Genomic DNA, 27,931 nt, shown 5'->3' with positions numbered 1-27,931 from the left:
GTTTATTGCATGTCACTGGAACTGACAAGTTATACATACTGAGAAGGTGAAATTACTTAAATATGTAAATACATGCTAGCAATACTCCAAGTAGATCTTTAGGTAAGAATGACAAAGAAAATGGCTATAATGCCATATACTCTTTAGTTTCCATAGATAACAATGGCTGACTCAACAATTTACACAACTAAATTATACTATGAGCCTGTCAGTTCCAACCTTTTAAACTTATTTAAGCTAAGCAACTAATATACCTATGGAGTTGGTGTACTTTAAATGACAGTGACACATTTTACAAATGCATGACACAACACCTTTATGAAGTTGTCAGGACACGCACATGTGTAATTGTAGACTTCTTTGCTCCAGAGGGTGAGCATTCTATCTGTGGTTCACTTGAGCTGCCACAATTTGATTAAAACGGTTACAATATCAGAGCAGAAGGGTTTACAGATTATTGCAGGCAAAATTTTGCTTGCCAAGATAAATTTAAAAAGCTGTAATTATTATATTTTTTGTATAGTAGGGGCTCCTTATTGTCAGTGGGCCCAGAGTAAGTTTTTGACCCCTTATAAATCCAGCACTGCCATTCTCATTACCTTCCCCCCAGTGTGAGCGGTGGAGGTAATTTGGTCTCCATATTAACAACCCCCCAACTCCCAGTACAGAAGAATTAGATTTGACATGTATATACCATGCTTACATTGCCCTAACATTTTTGGGGAATAATAATACAAATGTAATTTAATTGGTTATAACAGATATTATGTTTCAGATAACGGTAACTGGATTCAGGATGAGTCCACCTTTATGGATAAAATAATAAATGCACACATAGGTATGCACAAGGGATGTGCCGGGTATGTCTGGGCACATCCTAATCACCCAGTGTGGCGCAGATTCACCCTGCTGATATTTCCCCAAATCTCCCAGAAGAGGGTTCTAAAAATGTTTTAAAAATAAATAAATAATAATAATAAAAATAAAAAACTACTGACACGGTCTACTGCTCTACTGACACCATCCAATGCCCTACTAACACCTTCCATGTTTGGGGTGCACACCCTAATGCAATAGGCTGCGCACACCTATGAATACACATATTTTTACAGGGAAAAAATTTGCATTTATTGTTTTTTTTTCACAGGAGTCTGCAAAACATTGCACCTGCGATCAAGGAAATTGCGAGTGCAATGTCAGGCTCTGTATAGGCTATCAGTTTCAAAGCTTTAAGAAGTGTCAATGAACTATGAGGTGGCTCAACAGCGCCCCCTTGCAGGCCATTGGGACCTACAAGCCATTGATGCGGTGGAAGATGGGACTTGTAATTTCTTGATTTAAATGAATGACGGGCTGCCGTGATGATTTTCAAATGTCCCAGTGCCGGCAGGGGAGAGGAAGCCCCACCTGCTGTCACAGGGGAAGAGTTTGGGGGAGAGGGGGTCAGGAGCTCGAACATGTTACATGTTACCCCTTATATACATGTTTTAAAAAGATAAACTTAGCGTTTAAAGTGATACAAAATGCTATCCTTAGTCTCCAAATATAATCCATACACTTCCACAGCTTAGAGGCCTTGTAATCTATTTTTCAATAAATTGTTTCTTGCTATGTTTTTCTATCTCTTTGTAACGTTCTCCACAAGTTAAAGGGGTTGTAAAGCTTTGTGTTTTTTCACCTTAATGCATCCTATGCTCTAGTCGCCTTTTCATTGGATGATTGATAGCAGCTCAGCCATTGGCTACCGCTTCTCTCAATCAAATCAATGACGCAGCTTGTCGGGGGGCAGGGCCAAGTCATACACTTGGCGGCTATGGCCGCCAAATGTATCACACGAGAGCGCGCCCGAAAGGTAACCTCCCCGGGAGAGAGCTTCCCAGAGGGGGTTAGCTCTTGCAGGGAGGAGACGAGAGAGCCGCCGTAGGACCCTAGAAGAGGACGTTCGGGGCCACTTTGTGCAAAACGAACTGCACAGTGGAGGTAAGTATGACATGTTTGTTTTAAAAAATAAAATAAAAAAACAAACCTTTACTATCACTTTAACACACTTCTCATTTTCCTGTCAGCCTTTTGATTGAAACAAGTTGGTTTCACATGCACTGCTCTATGCACACTACAAATCCCACAGTCCACAGTCAATAATCCTTTTCAGTCCAACAGTTATTCCGTCTGACTTCACTAAAATTAGGTATTTCACACTTTTTGGTGTTACTGCTTATGTGGTGTGCAGAGTTCATTCATGACAGTACTACTAGCCGAGATCCTGATGTAGATAAGCTGCTAGAATTTTACTATGTGAATTCAGGTACAGTAAAACCTTGGTTTGCGAGCATAATTTGTTCCAGAAACATGCTTGTAGTCCAAAGCACTTTTATATCAAAGCATTATTTTTACAGGGTATAAAAGAGAAGAGAGGCACCTCTAGTGTAGCAATAAGTTGCTAAATGTTGTACCTTCATTAAATGCAACCATATTGCTACACTTAGAGGCTCCTCTCTTCTTTTTTATACTCAGTTGTGACATGACGCTACTCTTATATCAAGACATCGCTTGTATATCAAGGCAAAATGTATTAAAACATTTTGCTTGTCTTGCAAAACGCTCTCAAACCAAGTTAATCTCAAACCAAGGTTTTACTGTACTTTAGTTATAGCTAAATGGCTTGGATAAGGTATGTGTTTGTGTCTGGAGGGAAGTGTACACTCACACTTTTTTTCGGAAGAAATTTTAACAAGACATGTGGCCACTCATTAAAATTAGAAAAATAGAGGTTTAACCTTAAACTACGTAGAGGGTGCTTTGCTGTAAGAGCGGCAAGGATGTTGAATTCCCTTCCACAGGCGGTGATCTCAGCGGGGGGCATCAATGGTTTCAAGAAACTATTAGACAAGCACCTGAACAACATACAGGGATATACAAGGTAACACTGACATATAATCACACACATAGGTTGGACTTGATGAACTTGTGTCTTTTTTCAACCTCACCTACTATGTAACCATGTAACTGTTTCATTCTATAAATTATCTATCTAAATTATCTATCTGTGAATAAAAAATAAATAAAAAATTAAGAAACAAATTCAAAGCACATTTTGGTCATTATTACCTCCCTTTTTTTTAAAAAAAAAGGATGTTACCCTGCAGATGTTTTAAAGATTTCAAAAACATAGCATTAACTTGTATGTCTCTGAAAAGGGAAGCCGACCAATGTGAACAATTTGGAATTTACAAATAATAGCAGCAATATACAGGAAATACACAAGGTTTTTAGATTTTAAAATGGAACTGTGAGTCACTGGCCTCTTACCTTGCTTGTTGTTCCAGGCATACAGCTCTTTAACACCCAGATCATTCAAGGATTGGGACATGTCTAGTTCCTCTCTGCTGATTGCATCTCTCAACAGGGTGACATTTTCATGATGAAATTCACACTTTTCGCACACAGCTGGAAGAATGTTCTGCAATGGCACCGCTGGATTGACTCTCACAACAGCTTTCTGGGTGCCAAGATAGTTAACAATCAGCCGGACAGTTTTCTGGGGAATACAAAACACAAAGGCCAAACCATTGGAATCTGTCCACCCTGTCTACATTCTGCCACTGTACAGTGCGATGCAAAGCAAAATGGTCTTCCTACGTTCACCTGATACCTTTCATACAGATCCAGTGACTCATTAACATCTAGCTTGAAAAGAGGGTGGATCAGGTCAATTGAAAAAAGAGCTGCCTGGCTGGGTGTACAAAGCTGAAAGGTGCTCAATACACAAATGAAAAGCACAATCACACCTGGATTTATTTTACATTTCCTATGCCTGGCATGTTGACAATGTGTTAGGACAAGGAGGATTCACCTGAGTAAAGGAGAAGCTTGCAGGTCTTTATGCATCAGTGATGATGAAGTCATACAAGCTAAAGTATGTAACTAGTTAAGGAAATAAAAACAACAAAGCATATTGTATTATGCAAGATGTAGTACAAAAATATGCATTACGTTGTTGCTTCACACAAAACAAAGCCAACTGAAATAAACTCCAGGACTCACAGAGCTCATAATACAATTCTCATGATATGCCTGGATAAAAAAAATCAATACCTTAAACCGTCTGCTCAAATGCACGGAAATCCTTTATAGATAAACCTAATTCTGAAATGTACAGTATAGCCATGCATTGAACCAAGGCTCTGAACACTACAACATATTAGTAAGATATTTAATGGCACGTACACACGATTCGAATATCGGACGAAAACTACGGTATCTTTCAAGGACGAATCGTACGGTTTTCGGATCGTGTGTACACTACTTTCGAGAGCCGATCACGACAGTTCATCCAATATTATTCGATTGGACAAACACGAAAATTTTCCTCGTACGATACCAGATCGTACAATTTTCATTTAGTCAGTATAGTTTACAACCCATGACATCACTTTGGATTTTTTTTCCTGTCGTACGAGAAATTTTCGTGACTTTATTATCCTATTAAATTTCTACTATTAAGAGAAAAAAGTCATAAGATCTGTCGTACGATATTCGGATCGTGTGTACGGGCCATAAAGCATATGTATGGATTTTTCATGTAAACTCAAAGAGACGCTGTCCCCAAATTTGCAGGTAAAAGCAAAGAAAAATTTATTATTTTAAATGCTTACTTGCAGTGTTTTTCTTTCCTTTAAATTATTTTTTAATTTGCTTGCAATATGCTTGCTAGAAAAAATTGCTGCGTCAATTCTCTAGCATAGTCCCCTCCATTCTGCCATGTAATAGTTTTCTATTCTTTTGGAATGGTGTAATTATTGTCTTCCCTGGCTTAACTCTTCCTTCCCTACATAAACTTTTAGGCCTCATGCCCACGGATGTTTTTACAGCCACTTTTCTGAGCGTTTTTCGCAGCTTAAAAATGACTCTCTATGTTAGTCTATGGTCTCATGCCCACCATGATGTTTTTGAGCTGTAAATGGCTGAGCCGTTTTTAAGCTGCAAAAAAAAACCAGGACCAGTGCGTTCTGAAGCTCCAGCGTTAGAGCTGTAAAGACGTCAGACGCCGGCAAACGTGATTTAGGCTGCATTCACATCTAGGCGGACAAAATCGCGGCGTTTTGTCCCGCGAATTGCGGCGACAAATAGCGACGTTTTGTACCGCGATTTGCGGCGACAAAACGCTGCGATTGTCCGCCTAGATGTGCCCCTAGATTGTCCCCCTATGGAGATGGTTCCCATCTCCTATGCCGAACGCAGAACGCCGCCTGAAAAAAAGGTCCGGGACTTTTTTTTCAGGCGGCAGGCGGCAGGCGTGGAACCATCTCCATAGAGGGCAATGTTAAATAATCCCTCTGGCGTGTTGGGGCGGCAGCGGGCGTCACACTACAGGCGCCAAAACGCCTAGGTGTGAATGGGCTCTTAAGGAGGCTTAACGCTGTGTTAAGCATCGTCCGGCGTTTCTTTCTCTATTCAAAATCAATGGTTCCCTATGGGTGTACATTGATTTGAATAGAGGTCGCACCAGAAGTCGGATCAAGATGATCCGACTTGCGGGGTGGCTGGTATGCAGAGAATCTTGAAGGGGAGCCCCACGCAAATTTAAAAAAAAATCTCTTAGGGGTGTCTGATGCACCTAAACATGTTACAGACGTCTAGGAAAGACAGCCAAAATATCCAGTGTGTATGAAGCCTAAATTTAGCGAAAATTAAGATAAATATGGATGTGTATGAATACACTAAGGCCCAGATTCTGGTAGATGCGCCTATCTATAGGCGGGCGTACCGTATCTCAGATACACTACGCCGCCGTAACTTAGTGAGGCAGGTCCCATATTCACAAAGAACTTGCGCCCAAAGTTACGGCGGCGTAGTGTAACTGTGCCGGCGTAAGCCCGCGTAATTCAAAGTAGGCTGGTGTGGGCGTGTTTTATGGTAATGAATAGTGACCCGACGTGATTGACGCTTTTAACGAACGACGCATGCGCCGTCCATGAACGCATCCTAGTGCGCATGCTCAAAATTACGCCGCAAATAGTCAATGCTTTCGACGTGAACGTAACTTACGTCCAGCCCCATTCACGGACGACTTACGCAAACGACGTAAAATACGACGATGTTCGTACGTTTCCGACGTTCATACCTAACATGACTTACCCCTGCTTTATGAGGGGTAACTTTACGTCGGCGTATGTCTTACGTAAACGACGTATCTTGATACGCCGGGCGCACGTACGTTCGTGAATTGGCGTATCTAGCTAATTTGCATATTCGACGCGGAAATCTACGGAAGCGCCACCTAGCGGCCAGCGTAAATATGCAACTAAGATACGACGGCGTAAGAGACTTACGCCGCTCGTATCTAAGTTTAATTTATGCGTAACTGATTCTAAGAATCAGGCGCATAGATACGATGGCTCTCATTTGGACTTACGACGGCGTACGTGGCGATACGCCGTCGTAAGTCCTTTGAGAATCTGGGCCTTAAACTTTATGATCAGCTTAATCTAGACCTTCATTTAATACAGAATGTACTAGCCATAGAGCATACTGTATGCACAGTACAACTCCCTCCTAATTTAATTGGCTTGTGATTTATATTAATGCCTAAAATAATATACAACAAGAAAACTGCATTAAAACACTAAAATCATTAAAGATGCAATTTTCAGTTCTTGGGCTTGACCACTTGCACACTCACAAAAAAAGAAAGAATATGTATGTGTACTTAAGCATTTTTAATGTAATTTCCTTTATACAAGTAAACAATCAGAAAACATTAAACTTTCCTTTAATCTGGGATTCATTAAAATAAGCCTATCATCTCCTAGAGAGGAATGCACAGGTTATATTTACTACTCATCATTTTAAACACCTATTTGGGGATTTGGGAAGATCAAATACAACAGTTCTGAGATGATGCAAGTAGACAACATTACACCCTAAAACAAACCCTGGCTTTATGTTATTGGAGAGCCTCCACAGAGAAGCATGTGGGTGATTCTGATTTTTTTAAATTATTTGCAAGGTAATGAAAATGCACAATTTGGAATAAGAATGATGGAGGATTATGCCACGTACACACGATCATTTTTCAGCATGAACGTCATTTAAAATGATCGTGTGTGGGCTGCACATCGTTTTTCAGTTTCTGAAAAACGCCAAAAATTTGTTTCGAACATGCTGCATTTTTTTTTTTGTAAAAAAAATTTTATTGAATTTTCAAGACACGTATACAATAACAGGCCACAAACGTGACCAACAGTGACCAGTCAAAACACAGAGACAGGTGTACAAAAACAAAACACAAAAAAAAAAAAAACAGAGGAGAAAAAAAGGGGGGGCAGAAATGTTTGCATTAGACATTATCAAAATCAGTCAAGCGGAATGGGATGAACAGGAATTAAATGAGATTAAAGCATAACTAGTCCCCCCTTATACAGTATTAGTAAAACCTTTTTGCCTATTCCCAACTCCAGTGCAGAGCAAAGGAATATATGGCCCCACTCCCTCCCAAGGGGCCCAACCGCAATATAATTAACGACAACAAGTACCCCTTCCAAAGTGGACAATCAACCTGAAACATGTAGGTCAATGTTCCACCATCCCCTCCAAAGAATTCCCAGACTACTGCAGCTGTTGGACAATCGACACCCCCACCAACCCAGCCTAGGCTGACACTGTATCCACAGAGGCCATCCAGCCCCCCCATACCTCATCAAACTTGGTCAATGCCCCTCTACTTAAGTAAGTAGCTTTGTAAAATGGGAATGGCTTTGTTGACTACCTTCCAAGCTGTCACCGTTGGGGCAGAGGAGCTTTTCCAAGAAAGGATGATCCTTTTCTTAAATAGCAAAAGAAGAGTCCTTATAGCCCTGGTCGTAGCCAGGGGTTCTACCAGATGTAGTAAACATACCTCCACAGTCATGGGAATTGAAATAGAAGTGACCGACCAAATGCAATCCACCACTGCCTGTATGCTTGGACCTGAGGGCAATCCTAAAAAGACATGCATAAAATTGGCAGAGGGAATGGAGCACCGCCAGCAAGCAGATCTCTGACCTCCGAACATTCTGGCTAGCCTAGCTGGGGTTAGGTAGATCCTATGTAGAAACTTGTAATGTATAAGTCTGTCCCTGGTAGAAACCAGGGCCTGAAAGGCCGCCCCCCAGACATCGTCCCAGTCCAGTCCCAAGGTCACAGTCTCCCAAGCACGTCTGCAATGCGACAGCAACTTGGTAGTCTCCTGAAAAAGGTCTTGGTAAAGACTAGATACCGCCTTAGGAAGTGATTCACTACAGGCCAGCGATTCCAAATCCCCGAACTCCAGAACCAAAGGATCCCCCCCAAACTGGGCTAGAAACGCATGGCGCAATTGCAAGTATCTGAAAAAATGAGCATTGGGCAGGTCATAGCGCGTTTTTAGATCATCAAACGTCATAAAGGTACCATTCACTACAACGTGGCTTAGAGTCTTAATTCCATAGGCAGTCCACACAACCGGGTCCGGGTAATCTATAAAGTGTGTCAAATTAGGATTTCTTCACAAAGGTGTATGAGGGGAGAAGGTGACGCGATCAGGTCCCAACTCCCGAGCCACAGACCATGCTCTGATCGCCGACCTCATGGAGGGTGTTAAGGGGTAAGGGGCCTCTATAGACTAAGTAGGAGAGTGCCTCATAGGAGCCCACACAAGCTGCCTCCAACGACACTGCAGCATCGTCCGAAGCAGGGGTCAGCCAACGGTGCGCAATCGTCAACTGGCCAGCCAGGAAATATTTGTGAAAGTTAGGCACCGCCAAACCCCCACCCCACCCCCCCCCCCATGGCTGCTGAAGGATGGCCAACTTGAGGCGTGGGAGACTACCCTGCCACAAGAAGGAGGAGATCATACTATCTATGGCCCTAAAAATTGACTTTGGTATCCACACCGGGGAGTTCCTAAGTGTATAAAGCAGGAGAGGCAGGATCTTCATTTTAATAAGGTTGACTGTAGTTTCTTAGAGACAGTGGTTAACAATGGGGACACATTCAGGGTAATAAAGTCTGACACTGAGTTCGTAATTTGCAACCCTAAGTACCTAATCTGGGTCACCCACTGTAAGGGGTTGGAAGGGTCAGTCTGCCCAGGTGACACATGTGAACGGAATATGCTGCATTTTTAACGTCGTTTTAAAAAATGTTGTTTTTCAGGTTGTAAAAAATTATCGTGTGTGGGCTAAAACAACATTTTAAACCCGCGCATGCTCAGAAGCGAGTTATGAGATGGGAGTGCTCGTTCTGGTAAAACTACCGTTCATAATGGAGTAAGCACATTCATCACGCTGTAACAGACAAAAAAGCGCGAATCGTCTTTTACTAACAAGGAATCAGCTAAAGCAGCCCAAAGGCGAATGGAACTTCCCCTTTATAGTTCCGTTGTACGTGTTGTACGTCACCGCACTTTGTTTATCTTTTTTTTAAAACGATGATGTGTGGGCAATGTTTTTTTTTTTAATGATGAAGTTGGAAAAACTTTGTTTTTTGGACATGCTGAAAAACAACGTTTTCTTTCATGCCGAAAAATGATCGTGTGTACGCGGCATAAGACTTCAAGCTTGTTGGATTTCCCAGATAAATCAAATGACTGCTGCAGCTCTCTACTGTCCAGTAGAGCCCAGCAGTGTCCCTTCAAAAATAAGAGTTAGCAGCCAATTTGTGTGGGTTATGGACCGATCCTCCTTAATTGTGGCTTAGATTTGTTGTGTGAAATTGATCAGGACAGATGATTATTCCCGAATTTTAAGGATCCATGCACACTGGGCTGAAAAAAAATGCCAGTTCCATTGGCACTAAACGCTGAACTCAAAATATGCCTCTAATTATCCTAATGTGCATGGACACATGGGATACATTGAGCTGCTTCTACAGTCAAAACACAAAACCCCTGTAGAAGTAGCATTTTTTTAAGCCAGTTGCATGGACTGTATTTCTACATGAGCAGTGGTTAGAAGCTTGCTCAATTAAAAAATACGTTTGGGATTTAAAATATTTAAACAATTATACTCACCTAGGTAGATGCAGCATCGATCCAATGTTACATCTGCCCTCTGCCGGCTCTGAACTGAGAACTGAGCGATCAAACACTGCCGATTGCTCAGGTCTCCCCCACCGCTCTGAGCAGAGAGCTGTGACTGTCAGTCAGCGGTTCTCTGCTCTCCCCTCAGTGAGCGAAGGGCTGTGGAGGGGTTGGGAGGGGCTCCAGTGAGCATTGGGCTGTTGAGGGGCAAGAGGTGCTAGCTCAGGCTCTCAGCAGATTGCTGAGAGACTGATCCAAGTGCAGGTCCAGGCTTCTGGATGGATACTAACCATATTGTCAGGATCTTTCCCGATCCTGGACCACCTGAGTGATGTCAGCCGACAACAGACAAGCTGAAAACAAATCACAGAAGTGCAAAACAAACTGCACTCCTTTGATCCATAGAAAAAGTATGGGCAAAAAAGCTTTGGCCATACTTCTCCTTTAAGTTATCTGTCAGAAGTGTAAGGAAGCGCATTTGAAAAGCATTGCTCTTTACTATGCTGGCCCCTGGAACACAAACTTCCCTGCACATAAATAAGTAATTTATGTGTGTCACAGAAGATGGTGGGAAGATGATGGGATCATTCAGAAAGTGCAGCACGACTCGCGTATGCGCAGTGGCAATATGGCTGTAAAGCCTGAAGGCTTCACTGACGGTTTTCCTTACTTGCAATGCTGGCACCTGCACCCAAAGCCAATGGACAGATTGAAGGCTACCTGGACAGGTGTATGTCCTTATATTAAAAGTCAGCAGCTACCGTATTTGTAGCTGCTGACTTTTTGTTTTTCTTTTCCCCAGGCTGGAACTCGCTTTGAGGCTAGGTTCACACTGCTGCGAATTCAAAATCACGGTAAAATCCCGAAATCGCAAAAAGTAGTACAGGAACTACTTTTTGAAATCGGTGCAGCGCTGCAGATGCGGCGTCGCACCGATTAGGACAGTGCCATTGCAGACAATTGCCGGCAAATGCTGTCGATTTGAGATGCGATTTGACATGTGAAATCGCATCTCAAATCGTACCAAATCGTACCCAGTGTGAACCTGGGCTAAGGGTTGATTTACTAAAACTGGAGAGTGCAAAATGGAGTGCAGCTGTGCATAGAAACCAATCAGCTTCCAGTTTTTTTGTCATAGCCTCATTGAACAAGCTGAAGTTAGAAGCCGATTGCTGATTACCATGCACAGCTGCACCAGACTTTGTGCTCTCCAGTTTAGTAAATCAACCCCTTAGTATCTAAAAGTAAATATTAGTAAAATATTGGTGACAAGCACAGTCTAACATTTGTTTAGAATCACTAATTGGAGCTGAGGTATTTACTTGCTTTAGCACAAAACATCTGAAAGGGGTTGTAACGGCAGAAGTTTTTTTATCTTAATGCATTCTATAAATGGATACACAGAGCTGCAGCTCGGCTTGGGTGCCCCCATAGCAAGTCGCTTGCTGTGGGGGCACTCAAATGGGGGGGAGGCCAGGAGAGCCAAAGAGGGACCCGAGAAGAGGAGGATCAGGGCTGTTCTGTGCAAAACCAACTGCACAGGGAAGGTAAGTTACTTTGTTACTTTTATTGAAAAAAACAGGACTTTATAATCACTTGAACCTCTCACCTCAGGAATCTTTGGAGCCGGTTTTCTTACTTTCACTTCTTGCACTTTTTCCTTCAGAAAAATAGTTTGTAAATCCAAAGTCCCAATAAGAGTGTTTGGCCTTAAAAGAAAAGGTTGCTGTGATGCTCCAGAACGGGCTTCTAGAGTGTGTTGAGCGGGATTCAAGTGGTATTGGCTGCACAGATCTACTAGAAAGTCCATCACGGCTTTACTAAAAAATAAATAAAGTGTTATTGTTAGTAGAACATTCTTCTGTATGTCTATAACACTCATTTAACATCACTGGTATTCTTCAAACTCTACGAAGTCCTTACAAATATTTCAGGTTTGTGGCAACAGTTCAGCACTGACTGTTTTTAGCAGACTAGATCCTCTACCACCAGATAATCTGTATAACAAGGGTACAGTTACACAATACATTTACATCTTGCAGTCATCCATAGGTGAGTTGGAAGTATATGATCAAAGCAGGTGAAACTTTTTAAAGGATGGTACAGTATATTTCTAGAGTTTCTTTGTTATTTGAGCATAAAATTGTGTGATTATGCAAGTGTCAATTACTATGCAAGTTCCAATTAGTTATCCACCAAATTATCTTCTTACTGCCAAGCCAGGCTTAAGAATCTGTTATCATTGGCCAGTACAAAAAAAATTAAAGTAAGATACCATCTTTCCTGCCAACAAAATTGTAAATACTTAAACTGTTGTTGGTAGGTTGCTTTCGTTATTTTAATTGTTTTCACAATGGAAAACAGGTTAACAGTGGTATACACTTCTAAAAAATTGCAGCTTTCAACCAGGTTTTGAACACAAAAACAACAACACTGATCAGGCCAACCTATCAAAACTATAAAATAATAAAAATTGTTGGTAGCAGATTGCTCTAATCTATTTGTTTTTGTAAACAAAAGCAGGCTGAAAGTGGTTTCAGACTGAGTAACTGTTTACAATCTGTTAACGCATACTTGTGAGAGAAGCACAGGAGCTGCCATTGTTGGTCTCCTTTTGAAAATGCTCATTCCCTGGCTGTGGCTGACATGAATACTTTTGAGTTATATACACAGAGTCAATGAGTGTCAGAAGTGTGTTGGAATTCCTTATCTCTATGCTCACTCTAGGTCAGTTGATAAGGTTTGACTTACACTGCTGTGGTGCATTAGCATGCATCATTTAAAGCGATAACTTGTGTAGCATGACGGAAGCCCATTTATTTGAATGGGCTACCTAATGAAACAAAAAAAATGCATGCACTATTTTTTGTAACACAGTATGCCACAACGCAAAGTGACAAAGTGGCGCATTACTATGCATTTTGGTGCGCTGAAATGCATGTGCTTTGGCAAGGAGAGCTGGAGTTCCATTATAGCCCTGTACACACGCTCGGTTTTCTCTGAGGTAAAAAGTCCGCCGAGAAAACCGAGGGGAAAGTCGAGAACCCATCAGGAAAACTGCCATGGAGCTTTGGCCGGGAATCCTGGCTGTGTGTATGCTTCATCGGCACTGCCTCGCAGTCTTTCCCATAGGTAGGTAGTAAAACGCTGGGAACCCCGATGGGAAAATAGAGAGCAGGTTCTCTATTTTCCTGATAGGATTCCCGGCTGTTTTCCTGACAGGAAAACTGCGAGGAAGCATACACACGTCCGTTTTTTTTACCGGCCTAAAGCTCTCCTGTCAGTTTTCCTGCCGGGAAAACCGGTCGTGTGTATGAGGCTTAAGAATGAATAGCACCATAGCACACTTAAGCACTAAGATTCCCTGAGGCTGGATTTATACTGTTGCAGTGTGTCAATGCATGTATGTTTACATATGTTCTATAAGGGCACACACAGCCCAAATGTCGGGAGACAATTGCAGGTTCAAAAAAAAAACCGCAGACATTTTGCCCCTGTGTACATACACAAGGGCAAAATGTCTACGTTTTTTTTTTTAACCTGCAATTGTCTGTCTGACAGAAGCCAGGAGTTTGGAAAACCAGCAGCTGACCATTTCCAGAGCAGCGCTGGTCGGAGTGTTCTGGCAGGGGCGGGGGGGGTTTCACCCCCCTGTCAGTACACAAAACAGCTCAGTAGGGGTGATCGCTGTACTTACATTGCATAGTGAGTACTGCGTCTCCAACCAGAGTTGACAGTTTTTAAAGGGGAAAAAATCCTATAGTGTGTACCAGGCTTATACCATGGATATTTTTTTTTTCCATCAGCTGGCAAGCTGATCGAAAAAAAACAAAACAAAAAAAAACAAAAACAAAGGGATTCCCCCATCCACACAAGCAAGGAGCCATGATTAAGCACTGACCACAGTGTGAAACGCGTAGGCTGCCATCTCCACTATTTTGCTGTATTTTATAGTGCATTTGCCATTTTTTTAAATAAAGACAACCCAAGGGTTTTTTGGAAGTGCAGCTGTCCATTTTTCTAGCCTTTTCAATTTACACAAGCAAGGTGGATGGAGGAATCCTCTTCACTGTGCTGTTGTATTTAGATAATGGGGACTCCTCTGTTATCAGTATACACTGATCAGTGCAGATTGGCTGCAAGAGCTGATCAACTAAAAGTTTTCCAACAGTTCCATTTGAGAGAAGTCTATCATTGGACTGACTTATTTTGAGTGGGAACGGCCACAGATGGATCAAAATTAGATTGTCTCCTGCTTAATCAGCCAATTTTCCAACTACAGTAAAACCTTGGTTTGAAAGTAACTTGGTTTGAGAGCGTTTTGCAAGACATGCAAAATGTTTTAATACATTTTGCCTTGATATACAAGTGATGTATTGATATAAGAGTAGTGTCATGTCACAACTGAGTATAAAAAAGAATAGACTACACTTAGAGGAGCCTCTAAGTGTAGCGATATGATTACATTTAATGAAGGTACATTTAGCAACTTATTGCTACACTTAGAGGTGCCTCTCTTCTCTTTTATACCCTGTAAAAAAAATGCTTTGATATACAAGTGCTTTGGACTACAAGCATGTTTCCGTAACAAATTATTCTCACAAACCAAGGTTTTACTGTATCTATGGAAAGCTTGAGGCACCAAAACAGGTGCATGCACTGGTTTTTGTAATGCAGTAAACCACAACTCATAGTAATATATTACTGTACATTGTGTTGCACTGCAATGCAGATGCATTGGTAAGGTAAATTATGGTAAATTATAATAAATTGTGGAATGAATGGAACCGCAGTGTTTCAATGCGCATAACACGTGTCTTTGTGCATTTTAGTAACATTTGCCACATAGCAACAGTGCAAACCCAATCTAAGAAAAAGCTGATGCCAAAGCATAAGCATGTCAGCCAGGGACCTAATATTTCAGAAGGGTATAAATTGCAGCCAAGGAAGCTCTCTAATGGCAGGTGCACCTGAAATCTAAAGTTAACAACTAGCTAAATTCTTATAAGTAGCACCATTCTGATAATAATGCCCCTGTGTGGACCCTCTATAAATACATACTGTACCAACCATAACCCTATTTTGGCTAAAGCTATACAGTATTTATTACACTTACTACCCATAAAGAGGTTGTAAAGGTAAAAAATGTTGTTCCTAATTAGCTTCCTTTACCTTAGTGCAGTCCTCCTTCACTTACCTCATCCTTCGATTTTGCTTTTAAATGTCCTTATTTCTTCTGAGAAATCCTCACTTCCTGTTCTTCTGTCTGTAACTCCACACGGTAATGTGAGGCTTTTTCCCTGATGTGGAGTGCCGAGCTTGCCCCTCACTTGGACTACAGGAGAGTCAGGACGCCCACTAAAACACAGCTTCTTTCTCTATCTGCAACGTACAGAGCGTCCTGACTCTCCTGTAGTCCAAGGGAGGGGGCGAGCACGACACTCCACACCAGGGAGAAAGCCTTGCATTACTGTGTGGATTTACAGACAGAAGAACAGGAAGTGAGGATTTCTCAGAAGAAATAAGGACATTTAAAAGCAAAATCGAAGGATGAGGTAAGTGAAGGAGGACTGCACTAAGGTAAAGGAAGCTATTTGGGGAAAAAAATAATTTACAACCCCTTTAATACATCAGTGTCTGAGCAAAGTTACAACTCTAAATTGAAAGCAATAAACCCATTTAATCCCAGAAAATTAGCTTAAATATAATTTTAACTAGACAGCCATGAATGTCAGAAGCGTCTTCACTATCGCACTTTCTTGTCGCCATTTACGTTCTACCTATAATGCTTAATACAGCTATTCTGCTTCTCACAATACAGTACAACAGACTAAGATACAACTCACACGGAGATTAAAATCTTGATACGTCTGCCAGCTATTCTTAGCAGCACTCTGTAATCAGTCTCTTAGTGCCACTTCCATTATTCACAAGATGATACTTAAAACTCAGACTTGAAAATAAAGTACAGAATATTATCTGACAAATTAACATATATGTTGCACACCCACTATGACATACTACAGAATTATTTGTCACATAAAACTGAAAACTTGCAGCGTTTTAATTTAAAGAGGAGTTCCACTGGTTGTTAAGTTTATTAAAAGTCAGCAGATACAAAAAGTGTAGCTGCTGACTTTTAATAAACAGCCACTCACCTCTCCCACGGTCCAGCGATGCGGCTGCCCAATGCCTCGCTCCTCTCCCCCGCCTTTCCAAAATTGTAAGTGTGGACGCCCGGCTGTGACAGCTTGCGTGAGTTGTACTGCACTCTTTCAGTGGCCAGGCAATCTTCTGGGACCTGTGACGTGTCCCAGAAGATTGCAGGGAGAGAGGGGCTTCACCTGGGGGGGAGGAGGAGTCGCCTAGGCGGCCAGAAGACAGAAGGAAGAAGTGGGACAGGAAGTCCCTCTCAAAACCAGGAGGTACCCACTCCCCCCCCCCCCCAAAAAAAAAAAAAACTTGCCAAGGGGGCGAGGAGTTCTTAAAGCGGATGTTCCACTTTTGGGTAGAACTCCGCTTTAAGATTCGATCAGAATTTTTTATTATGTTGATATAGTATTGCCTTTCAATGTGCCATGCATGTTTTTTTTTTTCTTCAATACAATCTAAATAATGGTCATAGTTACTGCTGTAAATATTACAGTGTTCAATAAGTGTTCAAGACATTTTTGTTTCAGCATGTTGTAAGTGACTGCTTGAAAAAAAAAAAAGTTGATTTGTCACACATTCTACAATTTCACTGAAAACAAGGGGGTTTCAATGTGATTTCTTAACAAAATAAAGCATGGACACATGGATGGATGGGTGCGTTTGCTTTGAATATTAAAATTGAATTAAATAGCATTTTCAGTTTGTGGTGGCTTGTGGTTTAATTCCCATTTTCTATAGATATGACCAAAGTGTGTGGAAACTATTAACATTAAAAATAATTTAATAGAAAGACGAAGATTTAAGTTATAACTAAATTGCTGATGTTTAAACAAATAAATATTTTATTTCTGGTGTATTTTTTTGGCAACTAAAGCATCTTTTTTTGGCTATCAAAGTGTCTTTATCTTCTGTACCTGTCTTTTTGAACTTCTAGGTTGTAAACAGTTGAGTACATTATCCATTTCTCTTTACTGCAAGGTTGATTTACTAAATGTAAATTGCAAATATCCAATCATGTGAAAATGGATTGGAGAACTGGTGAATATTTATGGTCAACGGTTTTAGTAAATAAGACCATGTCCCCCAGCCCAGTTTTCAGTACCTTAGCATATGTTAAAGTATTATAAAAAATAAATGTAATACACGATGATTAGGGATAAGTCCGCGGTTCCAGTCCAACCTAAGTTGGACTCGAACATCGGGTGTTTGTTTGTTCTAAAACTAACCAAACATATGGGGCGTTTGCGGAAAATTTGCCCCATAATGCACTGCGAGATTGCAGTGCATTGCTATATGATGATTGGCCAAAGCATGCACTTGACCTGCATGCTTTGGCCAATCATAGCGCAATCGGCTGAGAGGGTGATTTTTTATATATATTTCCGGGATCTGACAGTACATTACACTGTTTTAAAAGACATTATTTCCTTTAGAAATGTCATTTTGCTGCGGTACTGTTATAAACATGGGAAAGATGCACTACTTTACTGGCAGACTAAGGGGACCCCCAGGCACGATATTTAAAGGAATATTTCATTTTATTGTTTTACTGTAAGCATTATTAAATCACTGCTCCTAAAAAAACGTCCGTTTTAAAAATTAATACATGTCCCCTGGGGCAGGACCCAGGCCCCAAACACTTTTTTATGGCAATAACTTGCATATAAGCCTTTTTAAATTAACACTTTTGATTTTTCACGTTCGTGTCCCAAAGACTTTAACGGTGTTCGCATGTTTGCACACATTTTTTGTTGTCTATTCGCATGTTCTGGTGCAAACCGAACCGGGGGGTGTTCGGCTCATTTCTAATGATGGTGATAATAATAATGATAACATTTACTTGTAGGTACTTTGTTAGTAACTTGAAAATCATGTACAATGCATTTTAAATTATATGAGATTGGGGATATTTAATTACTGTATTTATTGGCGTATAACACTAAGTTTTTAACCCTGAAAATAGAGGGTAAACTGTGCCTGCATGTTATATGCAGGGGGCTGTGGAATTTTTTTTGTTCATGAGACTTCCCTCTTAAAGTTAGGGTGCGTGTTATACGCCTCTGCGTGTCATACGCCGATAAATGGTATATACTTTCTTGCAGACCATGATGGCAAAAAGCTTGGCGTATTAATTAATATGGACTGATGTAATGTGCTGGGTCCTGAAAAAGAGGCTATATGCCACAATATATGTAGACCTGCCTCTGGAAAAAAGATGTGTCGTAAAATGTTATTGCATGGCTGTGTTAGCAAGGAAATTTTGATATATATGTAACTTGTTTTTTTGATGAGGGATGATATTGATAGATAAATACAAATGATTTAAAAAAAAAAGCTGTATGATAAAACACTTTTATTTGCTTCTGGATGTGCCAGTTATATACAGTAGTCCCATTCTTTTCAAGAGAATTTTAGGTTGTATTAGGGCCCTTTCACATGTACGGATCCCGTGAGGATCCGTACATGTCTCATCCACTTGCTCAGCGGGGATCGCTCCGTTGATCCGCGCTGAGCCGGCAGATGACATGGCGGTCCCTGCACATTGCCCGCCATGTCAGATCTCTTTCCCCTATGGGGGGATTGGATGAACACAGACCGTCTGTCCATGTTCACCCGATCAGATCTGCAGACGGATAGGATTTTCCTCCGTCTGCAGAATCGGACCATAGCAGAAACCGATGAGATCGGTGTCAGAGGATGTTCATCCGCTGACACCCGCTATCCCATAGGGATACATGTATGTCCGTATTTCATCCAAAGACGGATGGATGAAATACAGACATACTGGGCCTGATTTACTAAGCTATGTGCGCTGCGCTGGTTCATGCATTAATTAGTACTCCGGGTGGAGGCTTAATCAGGCGCATGAACCAGCGTAGCAGCCGGCGCATTGAAACTAATATGTAAAGCCGCGCCGAACTCCCTATAGAAGTCTATGGGAGAAATCAAAAGTGTTCATTTTAAAGGCTAATCTGCAAGTTTTGTCCTAAAAAGTGTTTGGGGACCTCAGTCCTGCCCCAGGGAACATGTATCAATGATTTTTTTATTTTTTAAAACGGCCGTTTTTTCGGGAGCAGTGAAATTAATAATTCTTAAAGTGAAACAATAAAAGTGAAATATTCCTTTAAATTTCGTACCTAGGGGGGGTGTAATGTCAGCATGTGAAATAGCGCATTTTTCCCGCACTTAGAACTCCCCCTGCACAAAGTGACATTCTGAAGGAAAAAAGTCATTTAAAAATTCACACGCGGCTATAATGAATTGTCGGCTCTGACAATTCTAAAGGGATTCATTCATAAAACAAACAAAAAAATGTGTAGGGGTTCCCCCAAATTAAATTACCAGGCCCTTCAGGTCTGGAATGGATATTAAGGGGAACCCCGCCGTAAAAACCAAAAAAAAAAAAGACGTGCGGTTCCCGGCAAATATCCATTCCAGACCCTTCAGGTCTGGTGTGGATTTTAAGGGGAACTCCACCCCAAATTGAAAAAAAAAATGGCGTGGAGTTCCCCTAAAAATCCACACCAGACCCTTATCCGAGCACGTTGACCTGGCCGGCCGCAGAAAAGAGGGGGGGACAGAGTGCGGCCCCCCCCCCTCTCCTGAACCGCACCAGGCCACATGCCCTCAACATGGGGAGGATGTCCCCATGTTGATGGGGACAAGGGTCTCATCCCCACAACCCTTGCCCGGTGGTTGTGGGGGTATGCGGGCGGGAGGTTTATCAGAATCTGGAAGACCCCTTTAACAAAGGGGACCCCCAGATCCTGACCCCCCCCCTGTGTGAAATGGTAATGGGGTACATTGTACCTCTACCATTTCACCCCAAAAAAAATGTCAAAGTGATAAAAATGACAGTAGCCGGTTTTTGACAAATCTTTTAATAAAGTCTTCTTTTCTTCTTTCCTTCGGGGTTCTTCCGCTGCTTCATTCTTCTCGTCCACATCTTGCCCGACGTCTTCTTCTATCTTCTCCGTCCGTCCTTCCGCCTTCTGGTCCCGCATCTTGCCCGTTGTCTTGTCCTGTCGCCTCCTCGTCCGCATCTTGGGTCTTCTGCGGTCTTCTTCTCGGTCCGCCGCCTTCTCGTCCCCTGCGTTTGAATTGTAATTGGCCGCCGTTTTCCCGCTCCTGGGACCCGCCCCCCTCTGACGCCACAAGTAAACTCCTTAGAAGGTCATGTGCGTCAGAGGGGGGCGGGGTCGCAGAGCGTCACACAGCGGGGGAATTCAATTTCAATCGCGCCGCCCGGAGAAGAAGTTCCCGCCGTGTCACACTCATGTGACCCCGCCCCCCTCTGACGCACATGACCTTCTAAGGAGTTTACTTGTGGCGTCAGAGGGGGGCGGGTCCCAGGAGCGGGAAAACGGCGGCCAATTACAATTCAAACGCAGGGGACGAGAAGGCGGCGGACCGAGAAGAAGACCGCAGAAGACCCAAGATGCGGACGAGGAGGCGACAGGACAAGACAACGGGCAAGATGCGGGACCAGAAGGCGGAAGGACGGACGGAGAAGATAGAAGAAGACGTCGGGCAAGATGTGGACGAGAAGAATGAAGCAGCGGAAGAACCCCGAAGGAAAGAAGAAAAGAAGACTTTATTAAAAGATTTGTCAAAAACCGGCTACTGTCATTTTTATCACTTTGACATTTTTTTTGGGGTGAAATGGTAGAGGTACAATGTACCCCATTACCATTTCACACAGGGGGGGGGTCAGGATCTGGGGGTCCCCTTTGTTAAAGGGGTCTTCCAGATTCTGATAAACCTCCCGCCCGCATACCCCCACAACCACCGGGCAAGGGTTGTGGGGATGAGACCCTTGTCCCCATCAACATGGGGACATCCTCCCCATGTTGAGGGCATGTGGCCTGGTGCGGTTCAGGAGAGGGGGGGGGCCGCACTCTGTCCCCCCCTCTTTTCTGCGGCCGGCCAGGTCAACGTGCTCGGATAAGGGTCTGGTGTGGATTTTTAGGGGGACTCCACGCCATTTTTTTTTTCAATTTGGGGTGGAGTTCCCCTTAAAATCCACACCAGACCTGAAGGGTCTGGAATGGATATTTGCCGGGAACCGCACGTCTTTTTTTTTTTTGGTTTTTACGGCGGGGTTCCCCTTAATATCCATTCCAGACCTGAAGGGCATGGTAATTTAATTTGGAGGGACCCCCTTTTTTTTAATGAGCAATGCCTCTATTCTTTATAGCCATGAGTACTTTAACCACTTGCCCACCGGGTTAATTCTGGCACTTCTCTCCTTCATGTGAAAATCACAATTTTTTGGCTAGAAAATTAATCAGAACCCCCAAACATTATATATTTTTTTTTAGCAGACATCCTAGGGAATAAAATGGCAGTCATTGCAATACTTTTTGTCACACCGTATTTGCGCAGCGGTCTTACAAGCGCACTTTTTTTGGATAAAAATCACTTTTTTGAATTAAAAAATAGGACAACAATACATTTTGCCCAATTTTTTTCTATATTGTGAAAGATAATGTTACGCCGAGTAAAATGATACCCAACATGTCACGCTTAAAAATTGCGCCCGCTCGTGGCATGGCGTCAAACTTTTACCCTTTAAAAAACTCGATAGGCGACGTTTAAAAAATTCTACAGGTTGCATTTTTTGAGTTGCAGAGTAGGTCTAGGGCTAGAATTATTGCTCTCACTCTAACGATCGCGGCGATACCTCACTTGTGTGGTTTGAATACTGTTTTCATATGCGGGCGCTACTCGCGTATGCGTTTGCTTCTGTGCGCGAGCTCGTCGCGACGGGGCGCTTTAAATTTTTTTTGGGGGTTTTCTTATTTATTTTTATTTAGTTTTATAATGTTTTACACTGAAATAAAAAAATAAAAAAAAAATGATCAGTTTTCTTCCTATTACAAGGAATGTAAACATCCCTTGTAATAGGACTAGTGTGTGACAGGTCCTCTTTATGGAGAGAGGCGGGGTCAATAAGGCTGGAAAGCATGGTATTGCAAAAAAAAAAAAAAGATCTCATGCTTTCAGCTGCAATCATGTTCGTTCACCACAGTGGTGTAGTGTATAGCACTTTGACCTAGCAGCAAAAGAGTCGTTGGTTCGAATCCCGCCCGTGACAGCATCTGCATGGAGTTTGCATGTTCTCCCTGTGCCTGCGTGGGTTTCCTCCCACAATATAAAAACACGCTGTAAATCGGTTCCGGTCTAAATAAGCCCTAATATGCAGTAGTATATTAAGGTTTGGTTCTGCCCAAGGCCTGACTACATATCTGCACCTCCTAATAGAAAAATGACCCACCCCTTCCTGTCAAGGTCACACCCTGTTTTTGTATAACCCCGCCCAGTAATTTTCAGGGGACCCACACACTAGTTCTGGGGGGGCACTGGATTCCCTTAACCACTTCCATACCAGGCACTTACGCACCTTCCCGCCCAAGCCAATTTTCAGCTTTCAACACTGTCGCACTTTGAATGGCAATTGCGCGGTCATACAACACTGTACCCAAACAAAATTGGCGTCCTTTTTTCCCCACAAATAGAGCTTTCTTTTGTTGTTATTTGATCACCTCTGCGTTTTTTTTTTTGCGCAACAACTAAAAAAAGACTGCAAATTTTGAAACAAAAAAACCTTTTTCTTTTTTTAGGTTAATTTTTTTGTAAATAAGTTTTTCTCTTTCAATTACGGGCACTGATATGGCGGCACTGATGGGCCCCGATGAGATGGCACTGATGGACATCGATGAGGTAGTACTGACGGCACAGATGAGGTGGCATTGATTGGCGGCGCTGCTATGCGGCACTGATGGGCACTCATAGGCGGCACTGATGGGCACTCATGGGCGGCACAGATGGGCGGCACTTATGGGTGGCACTGATGGATACTTATGGGCGGCACTTATGGGTGGCACTGATGGATACTTATGGGTGGCACAGGTGGGCACTGTGCATGGATGGGCACTGTGGGGTGGCACTGATTTTCCCAGTCAGTGCCCATTTGTGGGCACTGATTGGCATCTTTTTTCTTATTTTTTAATGCTTTTTGTTTTTTTGTTCTATATTTTTTTTGTTTTTGCACACCCTGGTGGTCCAGGGTGGGCATCCCTGGTGGTCCAGTGTGGTGATCCGAGGGGGGGCTGCGCTGATAAACAATCAGCGCGAACGCCCCCTGTCAGGAGAGCCGCCGATCGGCTCTCCTATACTGGCGTCTGTAAGACGCGAGTGAGGAAGAGCCATCGATGGCTCTTCCTGTTTACATCGTGATCAGCCGTGATTGGACACGGCTGATCACGTGGTAAAGAGTCTCCGTCTCCGTGAGAGACTCTTTACCGAGATCGGAGATGCAGGGTGTCAGACTGACACCCCGCATCACCGATCGCCGCGCTGCGTGCCCCCACAGGCGCGTGCGGCATGAAATCCTGCAGGACGTCCTGTCAGGATTGTGTAACCACTTCCCGGACGTAAATCGGCCATAGGCTGGGCGGGAAGTGGTTAATTTGCATAGTTTTTCTCTCACTTCCTGTTTGGCTATGGGGCAGGAAGTGAAGGCAAATCTCCCCAATTGGACACAGATAATACAAAATAAACTGACAGGGCCTATAACCCTCCCTCACTCTATCCAAAATGAAAGAAAATAAAACTTGTTGATTATAGTTCTTGTCAGGGGCGGACTGACCATTGAGTCACTTGGGCACTGCCCGAGGGCCCCATGCCACTAGGGGGCCCCATCCGGGTTGCCAGGCTCAGTAAAACCAGGGACAGTATGTAAAAATCTGTTTTTTTTTTAGATCTGTCCCTGATATGTCCGAAAATGACATGCTTTTAATGTGAATATCCCAAGATTTTAGCTGCCCGCCTCTGCACTACCTCCTGGCGTGGTGGTCATCTGTAAGCCAGAGGGGCCCCATAATCTTCTATTGCCCGGGGGCCCCATGAGTTGTCAGTCCGCCCCTGGTTCTAGTTTAAGCACAAATTTCATAGAGTTTTATTGAGAGCCCTAAGAAAATATAACCATGCCAATAGGCCAGGATAGAGCGTTGCTAATATGTAGGAATGTGTGTGTTAGAGCACCCCACCCAATGTTAAATAAAAAATTATTAATTTGCAAATAAGTATTATCTGCTCATTTTTTGGGGGATGTCTGCACCCCTGATAGTGACAACATTTGTGAGGTGTCTTCACCCTTTCTAATTCATTCACTTCCTGTCACATAGCCAAACAGGAAGTGAGGGTAAAACCTTACTAATATATTTTCTTGTGGACACAGAGATCAATCTAAATAGTTTCCCATTATGTAAATCGCACTCTAGCATTTTGCTGTGTACACCCCAAATTATTAGGGATCTTGGACTTTGGGGTCCATTTACTAAAGGCAAATCCACTCCTACAAGTGCAAAGCAAGGAAGAAAACAAAACAACTTTGCTTCTACAGGATTGGATGTTAAAACCATCAGTGCTTCCTCTCAGATTTTCAGCAACTATGCTTGTACTGCAGAGTGGCTTTGCCTTTACTAAACCCCAAACTAAATAATCATTTGGGGCAGGGATCCTCAAACTACGGCCCTCCAGCTGTTGTAGAACTACACATCCCATGAGGCCTTGTAATGCACTGACATTCACAGACATGACTAGGCATGATGGGAATTGTAGTTCCTGAACAACTGGAGGGCCGTAGTTTGAAGACCCATGATTTGGGGTGTACACAGCAGTGCTGGAGTGCAATTTGCTTAATGGGGACACTAGTTAGATTGACCGGTGTCCCCAAGAAATGACACTGGTAGGGTTTTAACCTCACTTCCTGTTCAGCTGTGTGACAGGAAGTGAAGCCAATTTTAAGAAAAGGGACACAAAGCTCAACACAAAAATAAAAAAACACAAAGCAGGGGTTCTAACACTCACTTGGCTTCCCTCAAACACCCACAATTTGAATAGGATTGCCTTGCGCTAGATTTAAGCACAGTGCTGTAAATCAGCACGTCAAGCCTGTCCACCAATAGCAAACCCCCCCCCCCCCACAGGCCATGTTTGCAGGTTTTCCTTCATCTTGCACATGTGCTTTAAAATAGTCTGGACAGCAATTCTTGATAAGAGAAATCCCCAAAACATGTCCTGTCGGGGGTACTTGAGGGCTGAGGACCACTGCAGAATAAATAAAATACTTACCAGTTTTTGTCTTTAAAGTCAGGGAGAATAAACATGGCAAACATTTCATGATTACACACCAGGAAAGAAGCTTAGACAAAAATCACACATAATTTGTTAGGCCCAAACCTAGTTCAGCTGCAGCTGTCAACATATGTAGCATGAAAAAGTAACAAAAGACAAACTTAACAATTTTAAAGTAATTTTTATTGGTCAACAAAACAAGGAAAGCAAAAAAAGACAAACAAACAAAAATACATTTCAAAATACTAATTAACCATAGCTTTACACATTTTTCATAAAATAAGGCCACATAGACAAATACATCAAAGTGAACATTATTTAAAAATAAACCAAAACCATTGGCAAAATAAAACAAAACCCATGCAACAAACCACATTTGTGTTTAGCAACAGCATTTCTGCCAGCCTGCCCCTTCTGAGGGCAGCTGAGGACTGATCGATCCAAGCTTTTTATAACAGTGCTAGTAATGAAGCAATTAAAATCACATGAACAAATTGCAGTCTCTAGTTTGGGTGAGCTTGTAATTGGGCACACCTGCAATTAACCCAAACCACGCTCTATGAGCATCCAATGAGTGTTTTTCACCTTTTAAAAAGAAAGGATATTTTTTTTCTAAGTGTTTGAGCATGCTCAGTTCATCACACATGTAGGAACCAAGCTGCAATGGAATGAGAGCTTTTTTTTTTTGTTTCCCCTGATCTGATGCTTTCCAGCCTGAAGGGGAGGTGTTAAAGACAGAAGTAAACACGCACATTTAATAATCTATTTGTGTGAAAAAAAAGGTTGCCAATTTTGTTTGGGAGCCACGTCGCACGACTGCGCAATTGTCAGTTAAAGCGACGCCGCGCCGAATCACAAAAACTTGCCCGGTCATTGACCAGAAATATGGTCCGGGCTCAAGTGGTTAAAAATTAACAAAACACAAAAGTGAGCCCAATTTTTGGGGATAATGTGAAAGATGATGTTACACTGAGTAAATAGATACCTTACATGTCACGCTTTACTATTGGAAACACTCCTGCAATGGGGCCAAAATGAATTCCGTGAATATCCCCATAGGCGACCTTTTATTTTTTTTTCCAGGTTACCAGTTTATAGTTACAAAGAAAGTCTAGTGGTAAAAGTATTGCTCTCGCTCTAACGCACGCGTCAATACCTCACATGTGTGGTTTGAACGATGTTTATATATGTGAGCGGGACTTGCGTAAGTCCCGCCCACATATGTAAAAATTATTTTTACTTTTTGCTATAATAAATATCCCCAAAAATATATATTCAAAAAACTAAAAAACCCCTCAGTTTAGGCCGATACGTATTCTACATCTTTTTGGTTCCAAAAAATCGCAAATAGCGTTTAGTGTTTGGTTTTTGCAAAAGGTATAGCGTCTACAATTTTTTTTTTTTTTTGTTTTAACTAGTTATTGGGGCGATCAGCGATTTTTATCGGTACTGCGACATTATGGCGGACACATCGAACACTTTTTTGGAACCATTGGCATTTTTCTAGCAATCAGTGCTGTAAAAAATGCATTGCTTACTCAAAAAATGCCACTGGCAGGGAAGGGGTTAACACTAGGTGCGAGGGAGGGGTTAAATATGTTCCCTGGGTGTGTTCTAACTGTAGGGGGGGGGGATGGGACTGACATGTGTAAATGACAGATCGCTGTTCATGAAGGGGAACTCCAGACCCCCCCAAAAAAAATAAGGTGGGTTCCCTCCAGGTGCATACCAGGCTCTTAGGCTTGGTCTGGAACATAAGGGGTTAAACCGGGGCCCAAAAAAATAGCGTGCCCCCCCCCCAAGATCCAAACCAAGCCCTTATCCCAGGCACGCAGTCTGGTCAGACAGGAATGGGGGTGGGGACGAGCGAGCGCCCCCCTCCCTCCTGAGCCATACCAGACCACATGCCCTCAACATGGGGGAGTGTGTGCTGTGGGGGAGGGGGGCACTGCCCCCCCACCCCAAAGCACTCTTGCCCCCATGTCGATAGGGACAAGAGCCTCTTCCCGACAACCCTGGCCGTTGGTTGTCGGGGTATGCGGGCGGAGAGCTTATCAGAATCTGAGAGACCCCTTTAATAAAGGGGTCCCCAGATTCCGGCCCCCCACCCTATGTGAATGAGTATGGGGTACATCGTACCTCTACCCATTCACATGGGGGAAATGTAAAGTAAAAAAAACACACCACACAGAATAAAATATTTTATTAATCTGCTCCGGAGCCCCCCCTTTCTTCTTTAGCTCTCTTACAAGGGGGGGTTTCTTCTCTCCCGATCTTCCGCCGGGACCCTGGGCTTCGGTGATTTCTGCCGGGGGAGGGCGCCATCCCTCGGTCCTCTCCGGAGCCTTCCGCCGGATGCCCCCACCCCATTTAAGCTCTTTTTCATTAGGGAGGGGCATCCGGACTTCGGGGTCTTCTGCCGGGGGATGGCGCCTATCCCCCGGTCTTTCCGGTGCCTTCCGCCAGGGTTCCGGTCTTCTGCCGGGGGTGCGCCAACTCCCCGGTCTTTTCTCTTCTGTCTTCTCTGCTCCCTCTTCTGCCTGGCTCCCCCGCGGAGCCAGGGCTTTCTTCCGTCTTCTTTCTTCTCTCTTCCTTCTT

At 42.9% G+C, this 27,931-nt stretch overlaps 1 protein-coding gene across 6 annotated transcripts in view; it reads right to left on the bottom strand.

Moving 5' to 3' along the window:
• COBL (cordon-bleu WH2 repeat protein) overlaps nt 1–27,931 on the bottom strand; it is a 426,299-nt gene that overhangs the window by 265,632 nt on the left and 132,736 nt on the right. For all 6 annotated transcript variants that reach the window (XM_040353303.1, XM_040353300.1, XM_040353306.1 and 3 more), the window contains 2 exons: nt 11,649–11,859; nt 3,310–3,538 (listed from right to left, as the gene is read on the bottom strand). In XM_040353303.1, the coding sequence (XP_040209237.1) occupies nt 3,310–3,538; nt 11,649–11,859 (440 nt within the window). The remainder of the gene's footprint in view (nt 1–3,309; nt 3,539–11,648; nt 11,860–27,931) is intronic.

This window comes from Rana temporaria, chromosome 5, assembly GCF_905171775.1.
Source record: "Rana temporaria chromosome 5, aRanTem1.1, whole genome shotgun sequence".
NCBI lineage: Eukaryota > Metazoa > Chordata > Amphibia > Anura > Ranidae > Rana > Rana temporaria.
The sequence above is the reverse complement of the archived record's forward strand: the minus strand, read 5'-3'. Positions and strand labels throughout refer to the sequence as shown.